Below are 27,540 nucleotides of genomic sequence, written 5' to 3'. Positions count from 1 at the left end.
AGGTAGGAATTTATTTAAAAGTGTCTTTTCTTGTGGTCCATTTTGATGGGGCTTCCAGAAGATTTGAAAACCTCTTCCGCCCGGGGCACATTTTAAAATTCTGCACTACTGTTGAACATGTGTATTTAGTCCTGGTCTTTGGTTAACTGACAATCTCTAAAAGTGCAAGAACTTCTGCCTTCTAGGCTGATTTTACATCAGATAGAGGAATTTATCCTAAATGAAAGTTTGTACTAGTAATATAAATTATGAGTTAATAACCACCACTTTTATTATTTAGGTGTTATTCATCAAGAAATAATGTTAAATCAAGGTTCTCAACGGGAATATTATCTAAGGGATACACAAAATATTTTGCTAATCTAGATAAAATAGATGTGAACACACTCTTAGTATCCAGTCATGTCTCCTGCCTATCACATTATTAACCACACAGTAACTCTGACTTCACCTGGGACTTTTTCTGATTTTCAAATTCATTACATATTAATGTCTCTAGACTATTCTAGCAGACAGTGAAGAAAGACAAGCTAGGCTGACAAACAACCTAGGCTGACAAAGTTCTTGTTACTCTCTATAAAAACTTGTTTCTCACTGAACTTCAGACTTGTTGTATGTTTTGAAACGTTAATTATTGAAAGTATTAAAGAAAATTTGCAAAGTTCCATCTTCTATGTTTATCTGTTATTGTTGATGCAGTTGTAAAAAATAAGAAGAATATATTCCCTTTCTATGTGTATTTCCAAGCTTAATAGCAGATTTTCAGTAAGACCCAGAATAATAAAAAATTCAAATATTGTTCAGCTACTTAATAGAAAAAAAAATGGTAAATTTGTTTGCTAGAATGATACCCAGTATTTAGAATAAATAAATGTCTGCTATACCCAACTACAAGGTAAAATATCGAATTATATATGTTAAGTAAAATAAGCCAAACAAATAAGAATACATACTGCATTGTCATTTTTATAAATTTTAATAAACTAAATGACTCAGTAGCAATGTATAGATCAGGAGTTGCCAGGGAGATGGTAGAAGAAAGAAAGGGAAAGGAGGAAGAATGTAGAAGAACAAAAGGAAATGTTGAGAATTCTCTTGTCCACCTTAATAACAATGATGGTTACATCATATTTATCAATTGTACAATTTAAATATGTGAAAGTTTATTACCTGTAAACTAAAACTTAACAAAATTTATTACAAGCAAAAAAACAAATGGAAACAGGCAAGGAAGGGGTGGTAGAAATGTAGAAAAATGTGTATTACATTTCAGAAATACTGAAGAACTTATCTGCCTAAACCCTATAGTTCTCACCATATTTTTAGGTGAATGCTAGAATGCAGAAAAATCACATATGTTCTCATTACAGAAAGTGGGTTCCACAGCCACACTAGGCACCCCCAGCTCTGTCCTGGAGTTGGCTCAGGGAGTAATTCGGGCCATCGATGAGGAGCACAGGCTCAGGTCCCGGGGCGTACTCATCCAGACATGAGCTCTTAGACACATACAGAGCTCCTCTTCCATGTGTGGTTTACTTCCACATCTGTACATGGAGAAACCACAGACTCCGACAAACATAATGACAGCATGTTTTCCAAGTACCATCATTGTCACCAAATTCCTGCAAGGCACAGTCATCTTATCTGAGTACTGTCTTCTCCGCAGGCGTCCCACCCCAGAGCTTGCTATATAGTAGAAGACATGCAAATAGGGTCCTCCCTCTGCTGATGAAAACCAGCCCAGTCCTGACTCTGCAGCTCTGGGAGAGGAGCCCCCGCCCTGGGATCCCCAGGAGTTTCCACTTGTTGATCAGCACTGAACACAGACAATCAACCACGGAGTTTGGGCTGAGCTGGGTTTTCCTTGTTGCTGTTTTAAAGGTAATTCACGGAGAACTAGAGAGATTGAGTGTGAGGGGACATGAGTGAGAGAAACAGTGGATTTGTGTGGCAGTTTCTGACCAGGGTGTCTCTGTGTTTGCAGGTGTCCAGTGTGAGGTGCAGCTGGTGGAGTCTGGGGGAGGCTTGGTACAGCCTGGGGGTTCCCTGAGACTTTCCTGTGCAGCCTCTGGATTCACCTTCAGTAACTACTACATGCACTGGGTCCGCCAGGCTCCAGGGAAGGGGCTGGAATGGGTAGGTTTCATTGCAAGCAAAGCTTATGGTGGGACAACAGAATACGCCGCGTCTGTGAAAGGCAGATTCACAATCTCAAGAGATGATTCCAAGAGCATCGTCTATCTGCAAATGAACAGCCTGAAAACCGAAGGCACGGCCGTGTATTACTGTACTAGAGACACAGTGAGGGGAGGTCAGTCTGAGCCCAGACACAAACCTCCCTGCAGGGGCGCGCGGGGCCACCAGGGGGCGATCGGAACCCACTGAGGACGGGACAGGTCCCAGGAGCAGGTGCAGGGGGAGGTTTCCTTTCTCCTCAGCTGGAGAAGTCAGGTTTGTGTTTGCCGGACTCTGGAGCATTCTAGGCTGTGACATTTTATTACTTGTGTTTATTCTTAATTTATTATCGTTAGTATTTAACTTTTAGAAATGTTTAAATTATATATATATAACTATATGTTTTAATTATATATAAAACTATATTTTTAAATATATACTTTCAAGAAATAAACATTCCAATTATCTGCACTGATTATTCCAGAGTTTTATTAACATGTGATAACGTCAGCAACTACATAGCTATAGGGACATAAATTTACACCTATAGAAAGATGTATAGGCCGGACGCGGTGGCTCACACATGTAATCCCAGCACTTTGGAAGGACAAGGTGGGCGGATCATTTGAGGCCAGGAGTTCGAGACCAGACTGAGCAACATAGTGAAACCCCATCTCTACTACTAAAAATACAAAAATTAGCCGGGCGTGGTGGCGCACCTGTAATCCCAGCTACTCTGTAGGCTGAAGCAGGAGAATCCCTTGAACCCGGGAGGCAGAGACTGCAGTGTGCTGAGATTGCACCACTACACTACAGCCTGGGCAACACAGCAAGATTCCATCTCAAAAACAAAAACAAAACAGCAAAAAAAAAAAAGGAAACAAAAATGTGTAAATACACAGACCTACGCATGTATGTGTAGTCATTCATATTAAACATTACCACAAAATAATTCTAAAAATGCCCCAAAGAATCAAAGTTAATGATGAGCTAAATATAAGCTATTAGAATATTTCATACTTGATTTTAGTTATTTTTAATTGTTTACATGAATTGATTTATATTTGTTCATTTAAAAGTAGTATATTGGTCAATTCAAAAGAGTTAAGAGTAAATTTCAAATGTTGTTGCCACAATAAATGATAAGAATTTGAGATGATGAATAAGTATCTTAATTATATCTTAATTATGTTAGTTTCCACATTGTATTCACAAATCATAACATTGCTTCTTACCTTGTAAATATAAACAATCTTAATTTGTGAATTTACAATACAATTTTTTATTTTAATTTTTTAAATATATCCCAGATCATTATCTTTTTCTTCAGTTGCAGATCTCATTGGATAATCTCCAGGGCCGATCCACACCCTTGTCTCCTGAAGGCTTCTGGGAGTGGCTGCAGGACAGGCAGAAGCAGGTGCCCCCTGTGAGTCCACACGACCTGGAGCCTCCTTCTCCTTGGATTAGGCCGTCTCCTCAGGATCACAGGTCTCTTCATTATCCTCACCCTCTGTTTTACCAAACAAGCAACATCACACTTCAATTAATCACGTTTGCTTTACTTTTCTAAAACATCGTGAAAGTGATAATTTTAACAGTAAATGTTTCACAACCAAATAGGATAAGCCCTTGGCCATGGGACAGAGTTTCTTATCAGGACTTGACATGTATTACGTATTTTCAATTTATTTATAGATGAGATATGAATATCTCCATATTGGAGACAATTTCTGTAAGGCATCTCTTAAAACTATTTTTTCCTAGGACTTCAAACAAATCCGTGATACAATTACAAATTTCAGGTATAATAGCTGGGCCAACATTGAGAATATATTAACATTTAGAACATGTGCTTGCAAATATTGTTATTTTCCTGTCACCTGTCCCCAATTATGATTTTATACAAAATATTAAAAATGTATCCTGATAAAACAGGTTAAAATATTATATCAATAGTTTATTTACTTTGTATAACTAATCATATAAAATATCCCACATATTTTAGCCATGATTTACTTATCTATAAAATTTGTGTTTATTAATTTTTCATTTTACTATGTCACCTTTATCTATCTTATTTCTGGGATTTCATTCTAGTATAGCTTAATTCATTTAAAAATGATTGTAATAATCACATTTACATTTTGTATTTGAATTTTCATATACATTTTATGATTTTAATTTCAATAAAAATATTTTTTTCAATATTTAATTTTTTTCAATATTTAATTTCAATAAAAATATTTTTCTACAGTTGTCTATTTTCTACTTTTATGAGATAATTAATGTACACTTTGAGCATCTCTGACAAATGTGCACACAAATAAAAATTATTTGTTTACTTTTTAGTGTATACCCAGTAGTGGGATTGCTGGGTAAAATGATATCTCTGTTTTAAGTTCTTTGAGAAATCTCCAGTCTGCTTTCCAAAGTAGCAAGACTAATTTATAGTCCCATCAACACTGTATAAGTGTTCTCTTTTCTCCACAGCCCCACGAGAATCCATTGTGTTTTGACTTTTTAGTGATAGCCATTCTGAGTGGTGTGTGGCTGCACAGTTACAATCATCTCATCTTTGATAAGACTGACAAAAACAGGCAATGAGGAAAGGACTACCTGTTCAATAAATGGTGCTGGGACAACTGGCTAGCTATATGACAAAGATTGAAGTTGGACATCTACTTACAACATATATAAAATTAACTCAAAATTCATGACAGATTTAAATGTAAGACCTGAAACCATAAAAATCCTTGAAGATAACCTAGGAAATACTCTTCTCGACACCAGTTTTGACAAAGAATTTTTGGCTAAGTATCCAAAAGCAATTGCAACAAAAACAAAAATAGACAAGTGGGACCTAATTAACTGAGGAGTTTCTGCATAGCAAGACAAACAAACAAATGAAACTGCCAGCAGAGTAAGCAGACAACCTAAAGAATGTGAGAAGATATTCTCAAACATTGCATCCAAGAAAGTCCTAATATCCAGAATCTATAGGGAACTTAAACAATGCAAGAAACAAAAAACAAATTACCACATTAAAAATGGGCTGATATGGTTTGGCTGTGTCCCTACCAAAATCTCAACTTGAATTTTATCTCCCAGAATTCCCACGTGTTGTAGGAGGGACCCAACGGGAGGTAATTGAATCATGGTGAGCGGTCTTTCCCGGGCTATTCTCATGATAGTGAATAAGTCTCACGTGATCTGATGTGTTTATTAGGGGTTCCCGCTTTTTCTTCTTCCTCATTTTCTCTTGCAACCGCCATGTAAGGAGTGCCTTTCGCCTCCCGCCATGATTCTGAGGCCTCCCAGACATGTGTAACTGTTAAGTCCAATTAAAACTCCTTGTCTTTCCAGTTTCGGGTATGTCTTTATCAGCAGTTTAAAATGGACAAATACATGGGCTAATGACATGGACACGTCTCAAAAGAATACGTACAAGTGGCCAGCAAATATATTTAAAAAATGTTTAGCATCACTAACCATCAGAGAAATGCAAATAGAAAAATGTTCTGATTTCTGTCACTAGAGGTCCATTTCTTTTTGTTTTGAACATCACATAAATGGAATTAAATATTATAGATCACTTTTGCTATTTCTGAGGTTCTTTCGTACAACTACATCTATCAAGGCTTTGTCATCCTATATACACACGTGTATGTACTCATACAAAGATAGATATTTCACATCTGAGTCAGTCCATTACTTTAATAAATGACAGTTCATTAAGTAAATAAAGCAGTTCGTTAAGTGACATCTACATCTATTTTCCCGTTGATGGAGTTTAAATTTGTTTCCAACATAAATATCCTAAACAAAACTGTTATAAATATCTTCATACAAGTTCTTCTGTTTATATTCTCACATTTTTATTGATAAAATATGTAGAAATATAAGTATGCATTATAACTTTTCAGCTTTATGGAGCTATAACTGACAAAATTGTATGTATTTAAGGTACACCACTTGATGTATTGATATGCTTGGGGAAATGCTTATTGTGATCAAGGTAATTTGCATGCCTATCATGTCAGGGAGTTGTCATTTTATGCCTTTAATTTATTGTGTGTGTGTGGTAAGGACACCTAAAATCTACTCTTCTGGCAACAGATAAGTTTATAATACAATATTCATTAGTATAGTCACATTGCTGCATGTTTCATCTCCAGAACGTCTCCAACCTGTGTATTAGTACGTTCTCACACTATTATAAAGAAGTACATGAGGCTGGGAAATTTATTAAGAAAAGCAGGTTAGTTGACTCACAGTTCTGCGGGCTTAACAGGAAGCATTGCTGGGAGGCATCAGGAAACTTACAGTCATCATGGAAAGTGAAGGGGAAGCAAGGACCTTCCTCACATGCTGGCAGGAGGGAGAGAAAGAAAGAGCAAGGGGAGATGCGCCACACTTTTAAATCATGAGGTCTTGTGAGAACTCTATTCCAAGAACTGCAAAGGGGAAGGCCGCCCCCGTGATTCAGTCACTCCCCATCAGACCCCTCCTACAACACTTGGAGATTAAAATTCGACATGAGATTTGGGTGGAAACACAGAGCCAAACCATATCATCCCACATCTGGCCCCTCACAAATGTTATGTCCATCTCACATTGCAAAATATAATTATCGCTTCTCAACAGTCTCCCAGTCTTAACTCATTTCAGCATTAACACAAAATCTACAGTCTCTATCTCCTCTTAGAAAAGGTAAGTTTCTTCCGTCTATAAACATGTAAACTCAAAAACATCTTAGTTACTTCCCAGATGCAAAGGGGTTGGATGCACTGAGTAAATGCTTCCATTCCAAATAGGAGAAATTGGCCATAGCAAAGGGGCTACAGGCCCCAGTCCAAACCCAGCAGGGCACTCATTAAATCTTAAAGCTCAAAAATAGTTTCCTTTTACTCCATGTCTCACATCCAGGACTCACTGATGCAAGAGGTGGGCTCCCAAGGCCTTAGGAAGCTCCACCCTTGTGGCTCTGTAGGGTACAGTCCCCATGGCTGCTTTCACAGGCTGGCTTTGAGTTCCCGTGGCTTTTCCTGCCACACTATGCAAGATGTTGGTGGATCTACAATTCTGGGGTCTGGAGGATGGTGGCGCTCTTCTCACAGATCCACTAGGCAGGGCCCCAGTGGGGACTCTGTGGGGGATCCAACACCATATTTTCCTTCTACACTGGCCTAGTTGAGATACTTCATTAGGGCTCAGCACCTGCATAAGACTTCTGCCTGAATATCCAGGCATTTTCATACATCATCTGAAATCTAGGAAAAGGTTCCCAAACCTCAGCTCTTGCCTTATGTGCATCAGCAGGCTCAACACCATGTGGAAACAACCAAAGCTTAGGGCTTGCACCCTCTGAAGCAAAGGCCTGAGCTGTGCCTTGGTCCCTTTTAGCCATGACTGGCACAAGAGAGACAGAGACACTAGGTGCCTTGTCCCAAGGCTGCACAGAGCAGTGGGATCATGGGCCTGGACCATGAAACCAGTTTTTTTCTCCTGGGCTTCTGGGCCCATGATGGGAGGGGCTGCAACAAAGATCTCTGAAATGCCCTGGAGACATTTTTCCCATGGGACTCCTCATTACTTATGCAAATTTCTGCAGCCCATTTGAATTTCTCCCCAGAAAATGAGTTTTCTTGTCATGGTCAGGCTGCAATTTTTTCTATCAAACTTTTATGCTCTGCTTCCCTTTTAAACATAAGTTCCAATTTCAGACCATCTTTTTGTTAATACATGTAACATATTTTCAGAAACAGGACAAATCTTGAATGATTTGCTGCTTAGAAATTTCTTCTGCCATATACCTTAAATCGTCTCTTTCTAGTTCAATATTTCACAGATCTCTATGGCAGGGGCATAATGCCACTACTCTTTTTGCTAACACATAGCAAGTGTGACCTTTACTCCAGTTTGCAATAAGTTCTTCATCTGTATGTGACAACACCTCAGCTTGTACTTTATTGTCCATATCTCTATCAGCATTTTGGTGAAAACCATTCAACAATCCTCTAGGAAGTTTCAAACTTTTCCACATCTTCCTGTCTTCTTGTGAGCCCTTTCAAGCTCTTCCAGCTTCTGCCCATTATCCAATTACAAAGTCACTTCCACATTTTCAGGTATCATATAGCAGTGCCCGCTCCTGGTGCAAATTTTCTGTATTAGTCCATTCTCACACTGCTGTAAAGAACTACTTGAGACTGGGTAATTTATGAAGAAAAGAGATTTAGTTGACTCTCAGTTCTGCAGGCTAAACAGGAAGCATTACTGGGAGGCATCAGGAAATGCAATGATGGTGGAAGGTGAAAGGGAAGCAAGAACCTTCTTCACATGGTGTCAGGAGAGAGAGAGCAAGTGAGCAGGGAGGTGCCACACTTTTAAACCATCATATCTCTTGAGAACTTTATCATGAACAACAAAGAGGAAAACCAACCCATGACTCAGTCACTTTATATTAGGCCCTTCCTTCAACGTATAGGGATTACAATTTGGCCTGAGATTTTGGTAGGGACACACAACCAAGCCATATCAACCTGCATAACTGAAATTTTTACCCTTGGACGAACATCATCCAATTTTTTCCTCCTTCCAGGCCCTGGGAACTACTTTTCTACTCTGCTTCCAAGAGCTTGAATATTTTAGATTCTACATATAGATGAGATCATGCAGCATTTGTCTTTCTGTGTCTGATTTATTCAACTTAGCATACTGTTCTCTATGTGTTGCAAATGTAAGAATTCCCTTGTTTTTTATAAAAGTTAGAAGATGCAATATTTATCTTTCTTTACTTGGCTTATTTTACTTAACATAATGATTTTCAGTTTCATTCATATTGTTACAAATGACAGGATACTGTGTTTTTTGGCTGAATAATATTCTATTGCATACATAGGTTACATTTTCTCTATCCATTTGTCCACCTACAGACACTGAGGTTGCTTTCATATCTGAGCTATTTTGAATAGTGCTACAAAGAACACGGTAGTGCAAAAGTCTTTATGAGGTGGTGATTTTATTTTCTTTAGTACATACCCAGAAGAGGGTTTGCCGAGTCACATAGTATTTCTATTTTTAATTTATTTATAAATTTATATTTTATAATTTTAAATTAAATTAATACATTTAATTTCTTTATAAATTTAATTTATTTCTATTTTAATTTATTTACTTTTAATATTACTTTAATTTCTTATTATACTACTTTGCACAATAGTGGAAATACAAATGGAATAAACATTATAAAAAGCAGTTTCAGTTTTGAAATATGATCCAAAAACAAGTAATGTTTGACCATGATTGTCATTGAAAGTCTCTAATGGATCTGGTGGAAATACAGGAAGTTTTCTAACCTGGTTAAGAAAATAATAAGTTTGTACCTTTTTCTTTTTGATGCTGGAAATTGGCATGATTCAAGATGCATACTCTTGCCAGGTTTCAGAATGATACAGCAAAAATTCAGTAATGAGAAGGCAAGAGAGAGACAGAGAGAGAGCAAGAGACACACACACAGAGAAAGAGAGAGAGAGAGTGTATCAGGCCAACAAAGACAAAAAATAAATTTCACAAGAGGAGAAACTGCTGGATATCAGTATCAGTGTTGGGGTTTTGGTCATAGACACATCTGTACTGAGTGAGAAACCATGAAGTCAAGGGAGCAGTCTAGAACTTGATCACTTGAAGCATCAGCATATTTCTCAGAGGCACCTATTATCACCCCATCACAAGGGTCATGAATTTTTGAATGCCATTAAATGTAGGTTCCCAGGAAGTAATCATGTTTCCATGAAATTCAGTAAAACACCACGGGTGTGTCCAGATCACTCATGCACAAACACACAAAATTTGCGTTTACATGTGTGGCTATCTAGACACAAAGTGCATTGAGGAGACTTCAGCAGGTTACAGAAATCTGTTTAAGTTTGGGATCCCATAGAAGACTGCCTCTTAGTGAAGGTTGGTCTATTAATTAAGTAAGTAGATAAAAATCCCCTCTGTGGGAGTAGTGGTCCAATTGTGTGGAATTTTTAATTCCTTATTGAGTTGTAAAACATAATCCCAAGACCTGGCTCCATGGAGTTTTACTGCTGTGTTGATAAAAATATTTAATAGATTTATTCCAGTGTTTCAAAGGAAGTTATTATCTACATTTTTTTTCCAATATATACATTTTCCTGGCTAATGATTATAAGAGTCTGTTGTCAAAAAGACATACTAGAATGGCAGTTTTAATCTGTTGGTAATAGGAGTGAGCATAATACATGAATCTCTTTAAGGGTTCTGCCTCATCCAAATACAATATGGCAAATGTTAGTATGGGAGGTAAAATCTCTAAATGTATTTTTTCCAGCTACCATGTCATAGGGCAATAACAGATATGTCCTTGAGGCAGAGGATCATAATGCCACAGTGCTAGTAGGAGTACACGTGGCCAAAGAAGTTCAAAGGTTCCTTAAAATTGTGATAATTTTAATGTAAGAATATCATTATTTTAAACTTATGTGGAAGATTGTGGGATGTTATAACAATGTTGTACTTTAGTATCAGCCCTGCCTCACAGAATCATTTTATAATAGTTCCTTTCATGGGTGTGCTTCGCTTAGTTCATGCAATACCTGGCAGGTCACAGGCTAAAAACACAAAATATAGAAACTTTTAATCAACTGAAAGGGCTGTAGCCTTTTGTCAAGGAATTATTTCAAGACATGGAGAACACAGAAAAATGATAAATAACAGATATTCACATCCCGTTAAGGGTGGAAATTGAGGAAATTTTACCTAAATGTGTCCAAAGAGCCCCGTGGTTTGGTTTCTGTCTAGGTCCCAATGTTAGGATTCTCCCAGGATTTTGTGGCTAGCTGGTCACACCTCATCAAGAATTAACCTCTGCTGTCATTTCTAAGTTTCCCCAAAGTATTTTTTTAATCTAATAACCAATTTGTATATAAATTGTGGAACTGAAATTCAACAAATATTCATTTGTAACAATCTGACACAAATTAAGTAAAGTCAACAACTAGATGTTTTTCATTCATTTTTATTTAAAATAAGAGGTCAACATTGATATTTCTGATAACATCTGTGATTCTCTCAGCAGTTTTATCTTCTGAGGATATGATCTGGTATCTTAGTTTTCTTAGCTTCAATGTTACCTCTTTTTGTATGGATTTCCACCTTTGTATTTGCCAGGAATCTAGGATAAAGGAGTACTTCTAACTCTTCCCTAATTTGCCCATTTTGGGGGGTGTTCCAGAACATATGAGATGCTCTTTTGTTTACAAAGCATCTCAAAGCCATGCGCTGCCCAGAAACATGTTTATTTCCTAGTTTGACAAATTGGAAAATTCTAATAAAAACAATCACTCCTGCCATTTGGGCTGATTTTATGTCAGATACAGGACTATGTTGTACAGGAAAGCTTACGTTAGTAACAGCAATTTTAATAATTAACCTACAGTTTCATTATTGAGGTATGATTCATAACAAATAATGTAAGTCGAAGATCTCAGTGGGAGTGTCTAAATCTATTGGGTGTACAGGGTCTTCCCTATTAACATGAAGCATTTATGAGCATAGTCATAGTTTCCAGCCATGCTTCTCTCTGTCTCACTATCGCCACAAACTATGACACCACCTGGAAGTTCCGTTAATTTCCAATAAGCTATTCTTTAGTCTTTATACTTCTAGATTATTATGTGAGGCTACTTCAGTAGAAATGTAAAAAGAACATTTGAACTGACTAAATAACACAGAAAATCAGGAATAAAATGCAAAGCCTAGAAGTGAGAGGCTCCAGGCCTGGATAATGCAACAGTTCATGCATGCAGGTACTTTCTTTGCCCAATTCTACACTGACACATACAGCATGTCAGCTTCATGCCCCATTTGACTCCTATTATGCAGGGTCATGGCAATGACATTCTCAAGGGTCACATGCAGATAAGAAAGTTGGTGGCAATACGCGAGGAGATGATTCTGCAATTCTCCTCTGAAGGACAAGGAAAGCCTGGACAGACCATCTCCCCGGCCTCCATGACTGCACCACCTGCCCACATGGACACTCATCCCTGATAGGATAAGAGGACTCCATGCATGAGGCTGACCATTTTATGATATAAATTGCTAGAGACTGATATTGAGGTTTCAATAACTAATTTGTATAACTAATTTAATTACCCCAAAATTATTACCTCTTTCTTCAGTGAAAAATTCCTTGCCATGATTGAGTTTTAGGAAGATTCCCAATGTGAACTACTGAGCTTCCAAGACAGTCTTGAGAACAGAAAATGAATGAGGGCAGGGAAACCCATCTTTACTGTATTCACCACTAAACTCAAGTGGACTCGGCACTGCCTTTGATCACTGCTGCTTCTCTGCAGATTTCAGGTTTCCACTTCTCACAATTCCATCACAGACTCTCCCTCTCCTCAAATGTTTGGACTCTACTTGCTGTAAGGTCACACTCTTCTTAGCTTGTTCTCTGAACCATTTTATGAGGATGGTGATGAGCCATTAAATGGAAATTTTGTATCTCCTCAACATGAATCCCATGGGCTGTCATGAATTATTCTTCTGGTTATTGAAACTGATTTTTTTTGGCAGGTCCATTACTAGCAATATTCAAAGACATTTCATTTAAATCTTTGATGCTTCATTTTTTTGTTGCTATGACATTCTTTCCTCTATTGAGTCTTTCCACTAGCATTATAACATGATCTAGTATCCAGGTTCAGTTGTCATCAATAATAACCACTTATGTCAAAAGCTATGTCTTCTTTTCACAGCAGACATAATTTTCACTTTTCTCTTTTCTGGCGATGAACATGCACTGCTGAGGTACCCCCACTCACAAGAACATATGCACAATTATGACATTTTCATTTATTTGACTAATAAGTTACATAATTCTCTCTTCAAATTCTTTACCCCAGAGATGGCCTAAACAAACTCTTCTGCATCCATTCAAACAATTAAACTCATAAGCCATATGGTGAGTAAAAGCTCACCTGGTTCTGTATGTTGGGTCCAGCTCTTCCCCTCCAATGTCCCACAGCACCTCAGCCACCTTCCAAGTTCTATCAAGAAAGTTTAGCTCCTGCACAGTAAAAGAGACAATTGAGTGTAGACAGAAGCTGCAGATGATAGACAATATTTGAAAACTATTCATATGACACGGGATTATTATCAAGCATATAAAATAAACTTAACTGAATGGCAAATAATAATGTGATTAATAATAGCTGAATAATATGAATAAACATCTCTCAAAAGAAGACAAAGAGCAGATAGATAATAGATAGACAGATAGGATATATTTGTATATATACATGCATATATTGCTAGAAATCACTAATCATTAGAATAATGTAAATCCACAATGAGATATTTTTTCATCCGTCATCTTTGCTATAAAGTCTGTTATCAAAAAGCCAAAAAAAAATAACAGAAGCTGTCCAGGATTCACAGAAAGGGAAAATCTTATAGAGCACTGGTGGAAATGTACATTAGTCTGGCCATCATGGGGAAAAAATAGAACTGCCATATAATTCAGCAGTCCAACTGATGAGTATATATCTATTTAATAATTAAAATAAAAACTAATATTGAAGAGGTACCTGTACACCCATGCTTATTGTAGCCTAATCGAAATAGCTAAGATATGAAATCAACATATGTGTCCATCAACAGATGAATGGATAAATAAAATGTGGTATATTTACACAATGGAATATTATTCAGCCTTAAAAATGAAAGTCTGCTCCTGGAAGCAACATGGATGGAACTGGACACCATTATATTGAGTGAAACAAGCCAGACACAGAAAAACAAATACCGCATTCTCTCAATGTTATGTGGAAGTTTAAAAAAGTTGACCTTCTAGAAGTAAATTAGTAGAGTAGCGGTTATGAGATGCCCCAAATGGGAGGAGACTGAGAGATAAGAAGTGGTTTGTTAACAAATGCACAATTACAGGTAGACAGGTGGCATACGCTCTGGTGTTCTACAGCACAGTAGGGTGACTACAGTTAACAATATATTGTACATTTTATGTTTACAAGTAGCCAGAAGAGAGAATTTTATATGTTACCAACACAAATAAATGTGTCTGAGCTGATGAATGCTCATTGTTCTGATTTGGTCATTCCACGTGGCATAGATGTATAGAATCATCACACTGTACCCAATAAATATAAGCAGTTATTATGTGCCAACTTAAAAACATCCTTTAATTAAGAAGATTTTATTGGCATACATTATAAATGATTCAACAAAGAGCCAGGAATTAATACTACTTTTCTTTGAAATAGTGAATTTCCTAACAACGTAGTTACATTCATTTGAACCAAACCATGTGTTTGATCATAGTAAGCATAGGCACACTTATGCATAGAATAATATATTTTAATTTTAGACTCCTACTTTTTACTGTAAATGCAAATAATTTTAAAACTAAGTAAAAAGAATAAAGTTGAGGAAATGTGTGCATGGTGTGTAATGTGTGAGCTTTTCCTATTGTGTCAGTCTGTCCATGGTGGATGTGTGGCATGTGTGTCTGTGTCTGTTTTTGTTTTCTCTGCTTGGGGTTCTCTGTGATTCTAGGATCTGTAGCTGAGTGTCTTTCACAAAACTGGGAACATTCTTATCCACCACTTTTTCAAATACTTTCTCTGTATTTATAATTTTTCCTTTTCAGATGTAAAATATACATATACTATACCTTTTGATATTAATGTTTAGTTTCTTTGCTCTCTTTTCCTTTGCAATTAACTTTTTGAAATTTCTAGTGACATTTAAGTGCATGGTTTCATTTAAAAGCTGAGCCAGCTCTACTGAGGAGTGTGCCCAAAACTTGCTCAATGTTTGTACTGCATTGCTTTTGATTTCTTATGTGTTTCCATTCGATTCTTTCTTAGAATTTTGAACTCTCAGTTACCTATCTAGTCCTGCATTATGTCCACAGTTTCTGTAAGAGATTTTCACATATGAATTAGAGTTACTTTACATACCTTATTTAATTATTTAGTTCTAATATCCATATCATTTACAGATCTCATGCTGATCACTTATTTATTACAACTTTGGCATTTCTCATTAATGTATGTAATAATTGTTGATAGCCAGACATGTTGGGTTGGACAGTTGATATTGGCTTATTTCATTTTAGGTATTTTCTGCCTGTATTTGACCATAATTTATCATTACTGGGCCTTTGTTGTGGAAATGTCTGTGAATCTTCTCAGAGCTACATTTGACATTTACTTTTGCAGGGGACGTCATAGTTGAAGTCTGTTCTTCCGTGTCTAACAGAGACTTCAGATCCTCCAGTGATACCTTGTTTTTATTTCCTGCTTGGCTTTGTCTCTTCACCTGTTCCCTCCTCCAGAGAATCTCCTTCAGCTCCCTGTGGTGCATTAAAATGCTATTTAACTGACAATTATGAAATTGGTGGAAGGCATTAGAATAAAGGGAGATTTGTCTGACGTTTCATGGGTCCATATTGTGATCCAGAGTCTGGGTTTGAACTTTCCATTGTTTCTGAATTTCCTCCAGATGAGATTTTGGTGTGTGTGTTCTTGCTCTTTTCCCTGGGGTAGAGTCCTCTTGTTTTCCCCAGTTGTTCCCTCCCACAGCTCCAGTGTTCTATTTTGGTGTTATCACATTCCAGACTTGCTGACTTGACCTGCAGATTATGGCTCTGATTAAATAAAAAGAGAGGGGAGGTACATCTCAATGGAACTTAGGTGAAGACCTCTTTTCCCATCTCAGTTCCTAAGGGGTTGCACCAGTGCCCCAAAGATACTGGTTTTGGTGGCTTGCCCCTGCAGAATAATTTCTTAGTTCTGCAGTGGTGATACGGGAGGTGGGTCAGAATGCATTTCAGAAGTGTGGGCTCTTTTTTCTCTCCCAGACACACACATTGGAAGAGAAAGATTTTAGTGACTCTCCCCATTTTTGGGAAAAGATATTCAAGGGAATAGGAAATCTCTTCAGTATGTGGTCCCTGAGAAATTCACTCTACAACATCTTGACCACACTTGACTTCAAGCAATCCAATATATTTGTGTTTTTATCTTGTAATAGCCTACATTTTATAAGCCAGACACTGCCTAAATTCAGCTCATACCCTGGCTTTGTTACACTCTACAAGAACTTGCCTCTCCCTAGATTTCAGATTTGATGTTTATCTTAAAACTTCAAGTATTTAAAGCATTTTTTAAAATTTGCAAAATTCCATCTGCTCTATTTATCCGTTATTTTGATGTTGCTGTTGTAAAAAAAATAAGTAAAATATGTTCCTCATCTATGTACATTTCCAAGCAGAGTAGCGGATTTTTTTAGTCAGACCCAGAGTAATAAAAGAATACAAACACTGTTAAGGTGTTTAATAGAAAAACAAATTATGTTACATTTGTTCACTGCAATGCTACCCATCATTTATAATAAATAAATGCCTGATATACAGAACAAAAAGGTGAAATATCTAAGTATATATGTTGAGTAAAATAAGCTAAACAAATAAGAATATATACTATGTAACTTCATTTTTATAAATTCTGATGAATAAAAAGGCATCTGATGTAAAATAATGAAGATAAGCAATTGCCTGGGGAAATAGTAGAAGACGGGAAGGGGAGAGGAGGAAAAATATAGCAGAACAAGAGGAAATGTTGAGAAGAATTCACTTGGCCACTTTTTGATAATGGTGACAGTTATATCATGTTTGTTGATTGTATACTTTAAATGTATTTCATTATCTTTCAAATAAGCCTCAAAATGTATTACAAGCAAACAAACGGAAACTTAGACAAGGAAGGAGTAATAGAAAGATAGAAAAATATGTTAAATGTCAGAAATACCTGAAAATTAATGTGCCTGGACCCTAGTTCTCTATTTTCAGGCGAATGCTGGAGTGCAGCAAAACCACACGTGCTCTTATTAAGGAAAGTGGGTTCTGAAAACCAGACTAGGTATGTCCAGCCTTATGCTGAGTTGGTTTAGGGAGCAGTCAGAGCTAGTGATGAGGAACACAGGGACAGATACTGGGGTTCACTCATCCCGGGCATGAGCTCTTAGAGGCATACAGAGCCCCCTCCATGTGTGAGTTTACTTCCACATCTGTAAATGAAGAAAATGTTGACTCCTACAGAACATGATTTACACAAATATTTAAAAATGCAATAGAGTGATCAAGGCAAAGTGTTTATCAGAGCTCAATTTCATAATCCCATTACTGGGTATATACCCAAAGGATTATAAATCATGCTGCTATAAAGACACATGCACCCGTACGTTTATTGCGGCACTATTCACAATAGCAAAGACTTGGAACCAACCCAAATGTCCAACAATGATAGACTGGATTAAGAAAATGTGGCACATATACACCATGGAATACTATGCAGCCATAAAAAAATGAGTTCATGTCCTTTGTAGGGACATGGATGAAGCTGGAAACCATCATTCTCAGCAAACTATTGCAAGGACAAAAAACCAAACACCGCATGTTCTCACTCATAGGTGGGAATTGAACAATGAGAACACATGGACACAGGAAGGGGAACATCACACACCAGAGCCTGTTGTGGGGTTGGGGGGGGGGGAGGGATAGCATTTGGAGATACACCTGATGTTAAATGATGAGTTACTGGGTGCAGCACACCAACATGGCACATGTATACATATGTAACTAACCTGCATGTTGTGCACATGTACCTTAAAACTTAAAGTATAAAAAAAAGATAAAAACTTCCAAAAAAAAATTGAGATATAATTCACATACCATAAAATATGCTCTTTTAAGGTATGTACATCAGTGGTTTATAATATATTCACAAGGTTCTGCAATAATTACCACTATCTAACTTTATAACATTTTTGTCACCCCTAAAAGAAACCCTATACCTATTAGCAATCACTTTTCATTCCTCCCTCCCCCAGCCCCTGTCAACCACTAATAAAGACAAAAAGTCTGATTTGGTTTGACCCATTCTCAACATATCATATATTTGACAAAAAAAAAAAAAAAGACATCATGTTTTCCAAATACAATCATTGTCAGCAAACTTCTGCATGGCAACATCTTCTTATCTGGGTACAGCCTACTCCTCAAGCATCCCAACCTAGAACTTGTTATATAGTAGGAGACACGCAAATAAGGACCTCCTTCTACTGATGAAAACCAACCCACCCTGACCCTGCAGCTCTGAGAGAGGAGCCTTAGCTCTGGGACTCCAAGGCATTTCCACTTGGTGATCAGCACTGAACACAGAGGACTCACCATGGAGTTGGGGCTGAGCTGGATTTTCCTTCTTGCTATTTTGGAAGGTGATTAATGGAAAACTAAGAAGATTGAGTGTGTGTGGATATGAGTGAGAGAAACAGCCGATTTGTGTGGCAGTTTCTGACCAGGATGTCACTTTGTTTGCAGGTGTCCAGTGTGATGTGCAGCTGGTGGAGTCTGGGGGAGGCTTGGTACAGCCTGGGGGGTCCCTGAGACTCTCCTGTGCAGCCTCTGGATTCACCTTCAGTAGCTATCGGATGAGCTGGATCCGCCAGGCTCCAGGGAAGGGGCTGGAGTGGGTTTCATACATTAGTGGTGATAGTAGTTACATATACTACGCAGACTCCATGAAGGGCAGATTCACCATCTCCAGAGACAACGCCAAGAACTTGCTTTATCTGCAAATGAATAGTCTGAGAGCCGAGGACACGGCTCTGTATTACTGTGTGAGAGGCACAGTGAGGTGAAGTCAGTGTGAACCCAGACACAAACCTCCCTGCAGGGGTCCCCGGACACTGTGCACAGGGCTGTCTCCAGGGCAGGTGCAGGTGCTGCTGAGGGCTGGCTTCCTGTCATGGCCTGGGGCGGCCTCATTGTCAAATTTCCCCAGGGAACTTCTCCAGATTTACAAGTCGGTACTAACATTTGAAATTTCTAAATACAGACCTTTCTTGTCATTTTTTTCTTTGTTTTTGTAACAGGAGGGCACATCTTCCCCTCCACAGAAGCCACAGTGCCACTTTGGGGTCAGAAAATCCTTCCACGGTCAGCTGGATGAAAGTCCCAATGAATTTCAGGGGAACCTGGGGAGTATTTTCCAATTAGACTCAGGACAGAGACTTCCGTGGGAATCTCTGATTAGAACAGGCTTTGGGTTCTGATACGAGCCAAGAGAGAGGCTCACCCAGGGTCGGGGTCATTAAAACCTGATTGTTTTCACGGCTATGTCCCCCTTCATCTTGTAAAACTGTGCCCATCTGACTCAGACTGATTCAGTTGGCCCTCTTTCTGCTAATCCATTTTCCTTCCCTGTAGACTTGATTCTCACAATTCCCTTCTTCTCTTCCCTGAAAACTGAGGATGTGTTTTCTGTATTCAAAATCCCAGGGCTCAGGTCTGCAGAACCTGGGTAGACTGAGGGGACTTTCTCACTCACCATTGCCTGGAATCTCCTGTTGTCTTGTGTGCATTGCCTGGAATCTCCTGTTGTCTTGTGTGCATCGAGGTGATTGGGAAATGAAGTGGACCTTAGTCATGAAGGGAATAATACTAGTTTTCTGCAATGGGATGTTGATGTAGAGCTGATCTTGTGCTTCTCACACTGTCACAGAGTTTGGACTCTCACCTATGACTTTGAGGAAAGCTGAGGATGGACACTCCATTGTGCTGTGAGCTCTGGGTAACAGTAATTGTAGGGCCTGCCTAGACAGCCTAAGGTCAATACTGCTGCCCATCGGAAAAGACAGGCTGGAATTCCTTGGAAGACCTGCATCTTCCATCTACCATGGAGTCCCATCGTCTTCTGTTATGCTCTGATTGAATCATCCCCACCTAGATTATCTAGAACACTCTTCATGACTTAGGAAAAATTAATGGGAAAACATAATGGCAGGCTCTCCTAATACCTGTATTATACCATTGGAGCAACACCTAGGTTAGTGTGTGATTAAGTAGATGAGACTGTGGTCTAGTCAAGATGACACATAAAAATGATTGTAGCCATTATTATATTTTATTTTATATTTGGCAATATAATCATTCTTATATTATAAATATTTTTGTGTCAATAAATATTATTGTGTCAGAGGCGTTGGAACTGGAACAACTCCATCTTGAATAGGGGCTAGGAAAAATAAGACTGAGACCTGCTGGGCTTCCCAGCTTCCCAGTAAGCTAAGGCGTTCTTAGTGACAGGATGAGATAGGAGGTCTGCACAAGATCCAGGTAATAAAGACCTTGCTGATAAAGGTTACAGTAAAGAAGCTGGCCACAGCCCACCAAAACCAAGACGGTGACGAAAGTGATCTCTGTTCATCCTCGCTGCTCATTATATGCTTATTATAATGCCTTAACGTGTTAAAACGCACTCCCCCCAGCGCCATGACATTTTACAAATGCCATGGAAACATCAGAAAGTTTCCCTAGATGGTCTACAAAGGAGGGGAGGAACCCCCAGCTTCGGGATTGCCTAGAGGATTCATGAATAATCCATCCTTTGTAAGAAATACATTCATCCCTTTGAGAGAAAATGCACAGGGGGTGGAATGAGGCTGGGAAGCTGACGGCACATGGTGGAAGCTTGTCCCTGAGTGAAGGAGAGAGGGAGGGCGGATTGGGTGGAAGGTTCCTATATTTCTGTGCTGTGCAAGGAAGGTGCAAAATATAATTGAGTCTTGTGCAAGTCAGTGCTGCCTCTCAGGGCATCCCCATGACTCCCAGAAATGGCTCTGCTTAGGAATCACTGCAGAATCAGTCCTTTCATTAGAGCAGACCACAGGACATGGGCCTCAGCACACGCCATGCCACAGATGTCAGAAAGCAGCTGCTGGGAACCTGACTCACCTGCATTTTGCTGCCTGTAGGAGGAGGGAGGGACGTGCATTCTCAGGGCCAACACACTGTTTTTGGATTTTTGTAGAGAACACCTACTTTTACTTTGTTTTATTGGAAAAATACATGAACAAATGTGCACCTGAAAACAATTGTGATTTTCACATTTATTTTAATTGCATTGGTTTATAATTGTGCATGAGGTCCTGGCACAGAGTTGAGTTTTTCATGGGTATTGTTTGAATTATTGCATTTTCTACTCTCACTGGTTTTTCCCAGTGTGCAGAGACCTTGAGTAGAGCACGTCTGGCCCCTATCCACACTATCTCTTGTGTCCCCTGGGAAAGAGCAGGGATTTGCCTGACTGCAGAATCTGGAGTAGGAGTCTGCACACCTCAGAGCCTGCAAAAGAAGCCCAGAGAAGTTTTATGGAGTCAGAGAGCTTTCCCATGTGGGGAACCTCTAGCTTCCTCACTCTCAGAGATTGATGGCTAGCATAAATCGAGTGGCTAAGAATTAGAATTAGAACCCTTGGAAACCTATCTCAACACAGCTCCATTATGTAACTTATCACCATTAGACTGCAGGTAATAACTCAATCTTGATTTTTCTGACCCCATTTTCTCATCTTATTCACTTGTAAGGTTGGTTATAGAAAATGTTATCTTTTAGTTTCTTTTTTTTATTATACTTTAAGTTTTAGGGTACATGTGCACAACCTGCAGGTTTGTTACATATGTATACATGTGCCATGTTGGTGTGCTGCACCCATTAACTTGTCATTTAACATTAGGTATATCTCCTAATGCTATCCCTCCCCTCTCCCCCCAACTAGTCTAATTAAACTAAAGAGCTTCTGCACAGCAAAAGAAACTGCCATCAGAGTGAATAGGCAATCTACAGAATGGGAGAAAATTTTTGCAATCTGCTCATCTGACAAATGGCTAATATCCAGAATCTATAATTAACCCAAACAAATTTACAAGACAAAAACAAACAACCCCATCAAAAAGCGGGCAAAGTATATGAACAGAGACTTCTCAAAAGAAGATATTTATGCAGCCACAGACATGAAAAAATGCTGCTCATCATCACTGGCCGTCAGAGAAATGCAAATATCTTTTAGTTTCTGATTCAAACCTCAGAATTTTATGAACTCATCAGGAATAATACAAAATGTGTCCAGTTTTTGGGAAATGTAAATGAATGTCCATACTGTGTGTGTGTGTGTATGTGTGTGTGTGTGTGTGTTTGGATATGTCAGTCACTTACACCCCAATGAACATGATTCCTCAATTGTATAGTAGAAATACAATTCGATTTGCTGAAAATTGTCTCCAGTGTTGTCTGTGAAGCTGTCCCTGTCACCTTGCTATGAGGATGCTTAGTGCACAGGTGAGGTCACATAGCAGAGATCCAAGTTTCAGCCCCCAGGACTGGCTGAGCTCCTGGCCTGGAGCGAGACATAGGACTGGGCATCTCAGAAGCAGATCTCCCAGCCCTCCTTTATCTGGGCTGCATGGACAGCAGAGGACCAACAGGAGAAGCTCAGAACTCAGCCAAGACAGAGCCCCATTTAGGAGCAGATGCAGCAAGGAACCAGCCAGAGAACCTCTGACTACAACCTAGGGTTGCCTTCTTTTGCTTCACAGCATCAAACGCTAAGGAGACCACCCACTATATCATCTGTAACTCAGAACTTTCTTGTTACAAAGAAAAACACAAGTGAATATAACTCTGCAGTTAACTCCTTGAACCTGGGTCATTTTTCTGAGAATGCCATCATCTACAACATGATGGTTCTCATGTTAAAATCAACACGCATATTTAGTCACCTGAAGGCTGTTTTATCTCATGGTAAAAAATGTTTATTTAATTAAAGACTGCATTTTATGGGAAAGGGTCTGTGTTAGTTCGTTCTCACACTGCTATAAAGATATAACCTGAGACTGGGTAATTTATAAATGAAAGAGGTTTAATTGGCTTACAGTTCTGCATGGCTGGGGAGACTAGGGAAACGTGAAATCATGATGGAAGGCAAAGGGGAAACAAGTATCTTCTTCACAAGGCAGCAGGACAGAGAGAGAGAAGGAGAAGGAGAAGGAGGAGAAAGAGCCACAAACTTATCGGACAACTAGATCTCCCGAGAACTTTATCAGGAGAACAGCATGGAGGAAACCACTCCCACGATCTAATCTCCTCCCAATAGTCCCCTCGCCTGACACTTGGGGTTTATAATTCAAAAAGAACTTTGGATAAAAACACAGAGTCAACCATATCAGAATTTATAAGTGAGAACTGGTCAATTCATAAGTTATCAGTGAAATATCAGAAAAATAAATGGCACCAGTGTTGTTGTTATCTAGTTAATCTATAAATCATCTCAATATTCATTTTATGAGAGGTATAGGAAAAGTGTGAGATAGATGATAGATAGATAGAAATATAGATAATTAATTCTACCAAACACTATATATATATATTACTCTATACATGATATAGATTACAGAAATAGAAATAGTATTTTACATAGTATTTGATAGAATTAATATCATACCCAATATTACATACATACATACACATATATGAAGTATTTGGTAGAATTAATATCATATATATACTATATGTCACTTACATATATATGTGTGTATATATATATGTACTTTATGATGTCTACAAAAATGTCTCCTAGGATTTAGTGTTGAATTTTTGAATATCTATATATATATTCCAGGATAAAACTTAGTGACATCATAAAATAGATTCTAATATTTATGTGCAAGATGATCACTTTCAAACAAGTTGTAACAACAGAAACCAGATGTATCTTTCCACCAGAAATTACTGGAAAAGCCAGTGAAATTACTTAAACACAATTTTAAGATGCTTGACACTAGGCAACAAAGACAGCGATTACTGAGAGAGGAAATAAGCAAAATTAAGCAAAATAAGCCTGGTGAATGCAGACTCAGATACTTCCTTAAGGGAGGTATGAGGCTACAGTGCTGGAGTGGAACCATGTGGATTTAGAATTAATAAAAGGGAGCTGGAAACCCACATAGGCCAAGAAGTGTGGATCCCACAGGATAGCAAGTGGATTGCAGAATACTGTCCGTGTGTGAACCCCATAGATGCCGGGAGGAACACCCAGACTTGACAGAGCACAGATCAGTGTGTGGGAAGCAGTGAAAGTTGTACGTGAGAACACACCCTACTACAGGGAGCTCTCCTTAAAATCCAAAGCCATGGAAAATATATGAATATATACTTACAAACTTTAAAATATACAGAAAGATACCATAATAAAGCCAAATAAAGGAAAGGTGGGTTGGCTACATTAAAATATAAAACAGTGTATTTCTGAGCAAATAATAATACTTATGAGGGGAACAATTTTATTCCACCATGGCAAATAATTTCAGAGACCAACATTCAAAATGCTTATGGCCCTAATGAGGAAGCTTCAAACAAGTATATGAATAGAATTATCACCAGACTGATAGTACCAGAGCCCTTAGCTTTCCAATGAAACAACAACATCTGATAAAAACTGTAATAACCCAAACATTTAAAATCAATTCAAATTATTCTAAGGATGCAGAGTAAATAAAAATCATTGATTGATAAAGTGTGCTGCTATAGACTGAATGTTTATTTCCCCCTTAGGCATTGGTTGGAATTCTAACCGCAGTGTGATGGTGTTAGGAGGTGGGGCCTTTGGTAAGTGAATGGGTCGCCTTTGGAAGATGACTAGGCCCCATCCACCCTCATGAATGAATCAGTGCCCTTGTTAGAGACTCCAGAAAGCTCCCTCTCCTCTTCCACCAGGTGAGGAATTAGTAAAAAGATGGTCAACTATGAAGGAGGACGCAGTTTCAAAGCATGTTGGCCTTGCACTTGCTCACCTTCAGAATTGTGACAAATTCATTTATGTTTTACTTGAACCACCCAGTCTATTCTCTTACAGCAGCTAAAACATCAAGTCTCAGCAAGGGCAGTGAGGGCCCACAGTACTTGAGAGATGAGCATCACCCTCTCCTTTCCAGATCAGGATGACAGAAGCTTGATCTTGGGCTGAACTGACAAGCAGAGGGTCCTTCCTCTCCCCCAGATCGCAGTTGAGGCCATGGTGTCAGATCTCTGTGGTTGAGAGTGAATTCCAGTCTGTGATTTCATGGATGCCTTTCTCCACCAAGCTCCACTTGCAAGACAGAGACTCCATGCTATGTGTTATAGGCCAAGAACAGAGGAACCCCAATTATTCCCACCCAGCTCACCTGTAGGGCAGAGGATCTGGAGAGCTTTCCGGGTGAGGCACAGAGAGACTGTAAGAGTCCACCCCTCCCATGCAGTTTCCCGTACTTAAAGCAGGGGTGTCCCTCCAACATACATGAACCCTTTCTTCCACACCAAGGCAGAGGCTGTTATATTTTTATAGTGGCAGAGAGAGGGCAAAGAAACAGAGACACATAGCTCGCTCTAATGGATGTGACTTTATTTGCAGTAAAAGGAGAATAATTTTAACCGTAGGTTTTTTCTAAAATATTATAAATCTTTATGGTAAGTTATTAATAGAAAGCTGATGGCTCCATGAGAGCAATACATTAAACTAGAATTCACTCATTTCAGCAGACAGAATGAGAAAAACTACAATTTAAGAATAATGAGCTGGGCACTGTGGCACTGCCTGTAGTTTCCATCCACTTGAGAGTCTGAGGTGAGAATAACACTTGAGCCCAGAATTTAAAGGCCAACTTGAAAATGTAGCTAGACCTCATTTAGTAAAATAATGTAACATTTTGGGGTCAAGACAAAATTCAAAAACTGCCCCTGAAATGAGGCCCAAATTTAATTGTGTAATACTGTGGAATAATGTATGACACAACAGTGTCACCATGCCTGCCGTGAGTGCAGTGTAACATCTGGATGACATATGAACAGATACAGACACCCAAACAGAGGCATCAGAGAGTGAAGCTGTCAAAGGCTGCACTGCCAAGTGTCAGGATTTTATGGAAACTGTGTGTACTTCCGGAAATGCACCATGAATGACGACATCAAGGTTTTAATAGGGTCGGGGAAAGAGATGTCAGTGAAACAGACAAGCCAAGGAACTTAAGAAATAAATAGGGGCAGATGTTTCACCAATACACCAGAGCGTTGTGGGTGATCGCTATTCAGAGTTTCTGAATTATATTCTCTGTCATTCAGAAAATAATTATGAGATATTCAAAGAAAAAAGAATGTCACCAATGTACAAGAAAAATGTCAGAAAACACAAACTGTCTTTGAGTTGCTACAGATTTTGGACTTAACAAACGGAGACTTCAAAACAACCATTACAAGAATGTATGATTCACAAAGGAATATTATCACTAGAAAAGTTAAGGAAGGTATGGTAACAGTATCTCACCAAAGAGTTAATATCAATACTGACAGAGAGTTTTTGCAAAAAGTTATAGACTATAAAGTTAAAAATACAATAACTTAAGTAAAACTATATGTTAGAGGGGATAAGCAGTATATTTGAACCTAAAAAAAATCAGCAGATTTAGATATATATTGGTAGATATGCCACTTTCAAAGAACAGTGAAAATTGCAATAAAATGAAATGAGCTTAATATAAAAGGCAGACCCTGATAGATTAATCAACATATGCTTAGTGTGAATACTAGCACAAGAAGAGAGAAAGAAATATGTCACAAAAATGTCATAATATAATGGCAGAGAATTCCATGATTTTTATGATAAGTATTAATATACATATTGAAGTATGAATAGCTCAACAACCTCAAGGTATAATAAGTAAAAAGAGATCCTCACCAAAATACATCATAATAAAATATTTTACAAAAAAACCCCAGAAAATCTTGAAGGCAGTGAGAGAAAAACATCTCCTCATGTATAAGAGAATTCTAATATCAACAGCTGATTTCTCATCAGTAACAACTAATGCTGAAAGTCAGCAGGATGACATATTTTTCCCTTTTTATTCCATTTTATCCTCAGAGGCCACCTGCATGCAAAGTAGAACAGTCTTAAAAGAAAAGCACAGCGCGTGTGTCCTCCTCACAAGGAGCCCTGCTATGGACCTAATGGTGCCCCTTTCTTTTTTAAAACATATTTTTTCTTTTATTCTTAGTTTTGGAGATTTATACTGAAATACATTAAGTTAAGAGAGTCTTTTCTTGGACATGTCAAGTCTACAAATAAGCCCATTGAATACACTCTTCAATTTTGTTGCAGTATTTTTTGCCTGTAGCATTTTTTTGGAGTTTACATCCCTCTACTTGCATTACGTATCTGATCTTGCATGTTGTCTACTTTATTCATTATAGCCTTTAGCATATTAATCACAGTAGTCTTGAATTCTCTGTTTGGTAATCCCAACATCTTGGTCATACCTGAGTCTCATATTAATGCTGGTTCTGTCCCTTGAAACGGTGACTTTTTTCTCCTATGTCTCATGATTTTTTTTCTTGAGAATCAGGTACTATCTACTAGGTAAAATGAACTGCTGTATAGA

At 38.3% G+C, this 27,540-nt stretch overlaps 2 gene segments (V, D, J or C); both read left to right on the top strand.

Annotated features, from left to right (window-relative positions):
• Positions 1-1,728: 1,728 nt before the first annotated feature.
• Positions 1,729-12,252, top strand: LOC129012391 (immunoglobulin heavy variable 3-49-like). The segment is given in 4 exon segments: positions 1,729-1,881; positions 1,966-2,301; positions 8,304-8,342; positions 12,085-12,252. Coding segments are annotated over 4 exon segments (696 nt in total).
• Positions 12,253-18,461: 6,209 nt separating this feature from the next.
• Positions 18,462-18,930, top strand: LOC134738091 (immunoglobulin heavy variable 3-21-like). The segment is given in 2 exon segments: positions 18,462-18,507; positions 18,611-18,930. Coding segments are annotated over 2 exon segments (366 nt in total).
• Positions 18,931-27,540: the final 8,610 nt, after the last annotated feature.

Source organism: Pongo pygmaeus, chromosome 15 (genome assembly GCF_028885625.2).
Source record: "Pongo pygmaeus isolate AG05252 chromosome 15, NHGRI_mPonPyg2-v2.0_pri, whole genome shotgun sequence".
Taxonomy (NCBI): Eukaryota; Metazoa; Chordata; class Mammalia; order Primates; family Hominidae; genus Pongo; species Pongo pygmaeus.
The sequence above is the reverse complement of the archived record's forward strand: the minus strand, read 5'-3'. Positions and strand labels throughout refer to the sequence as shown.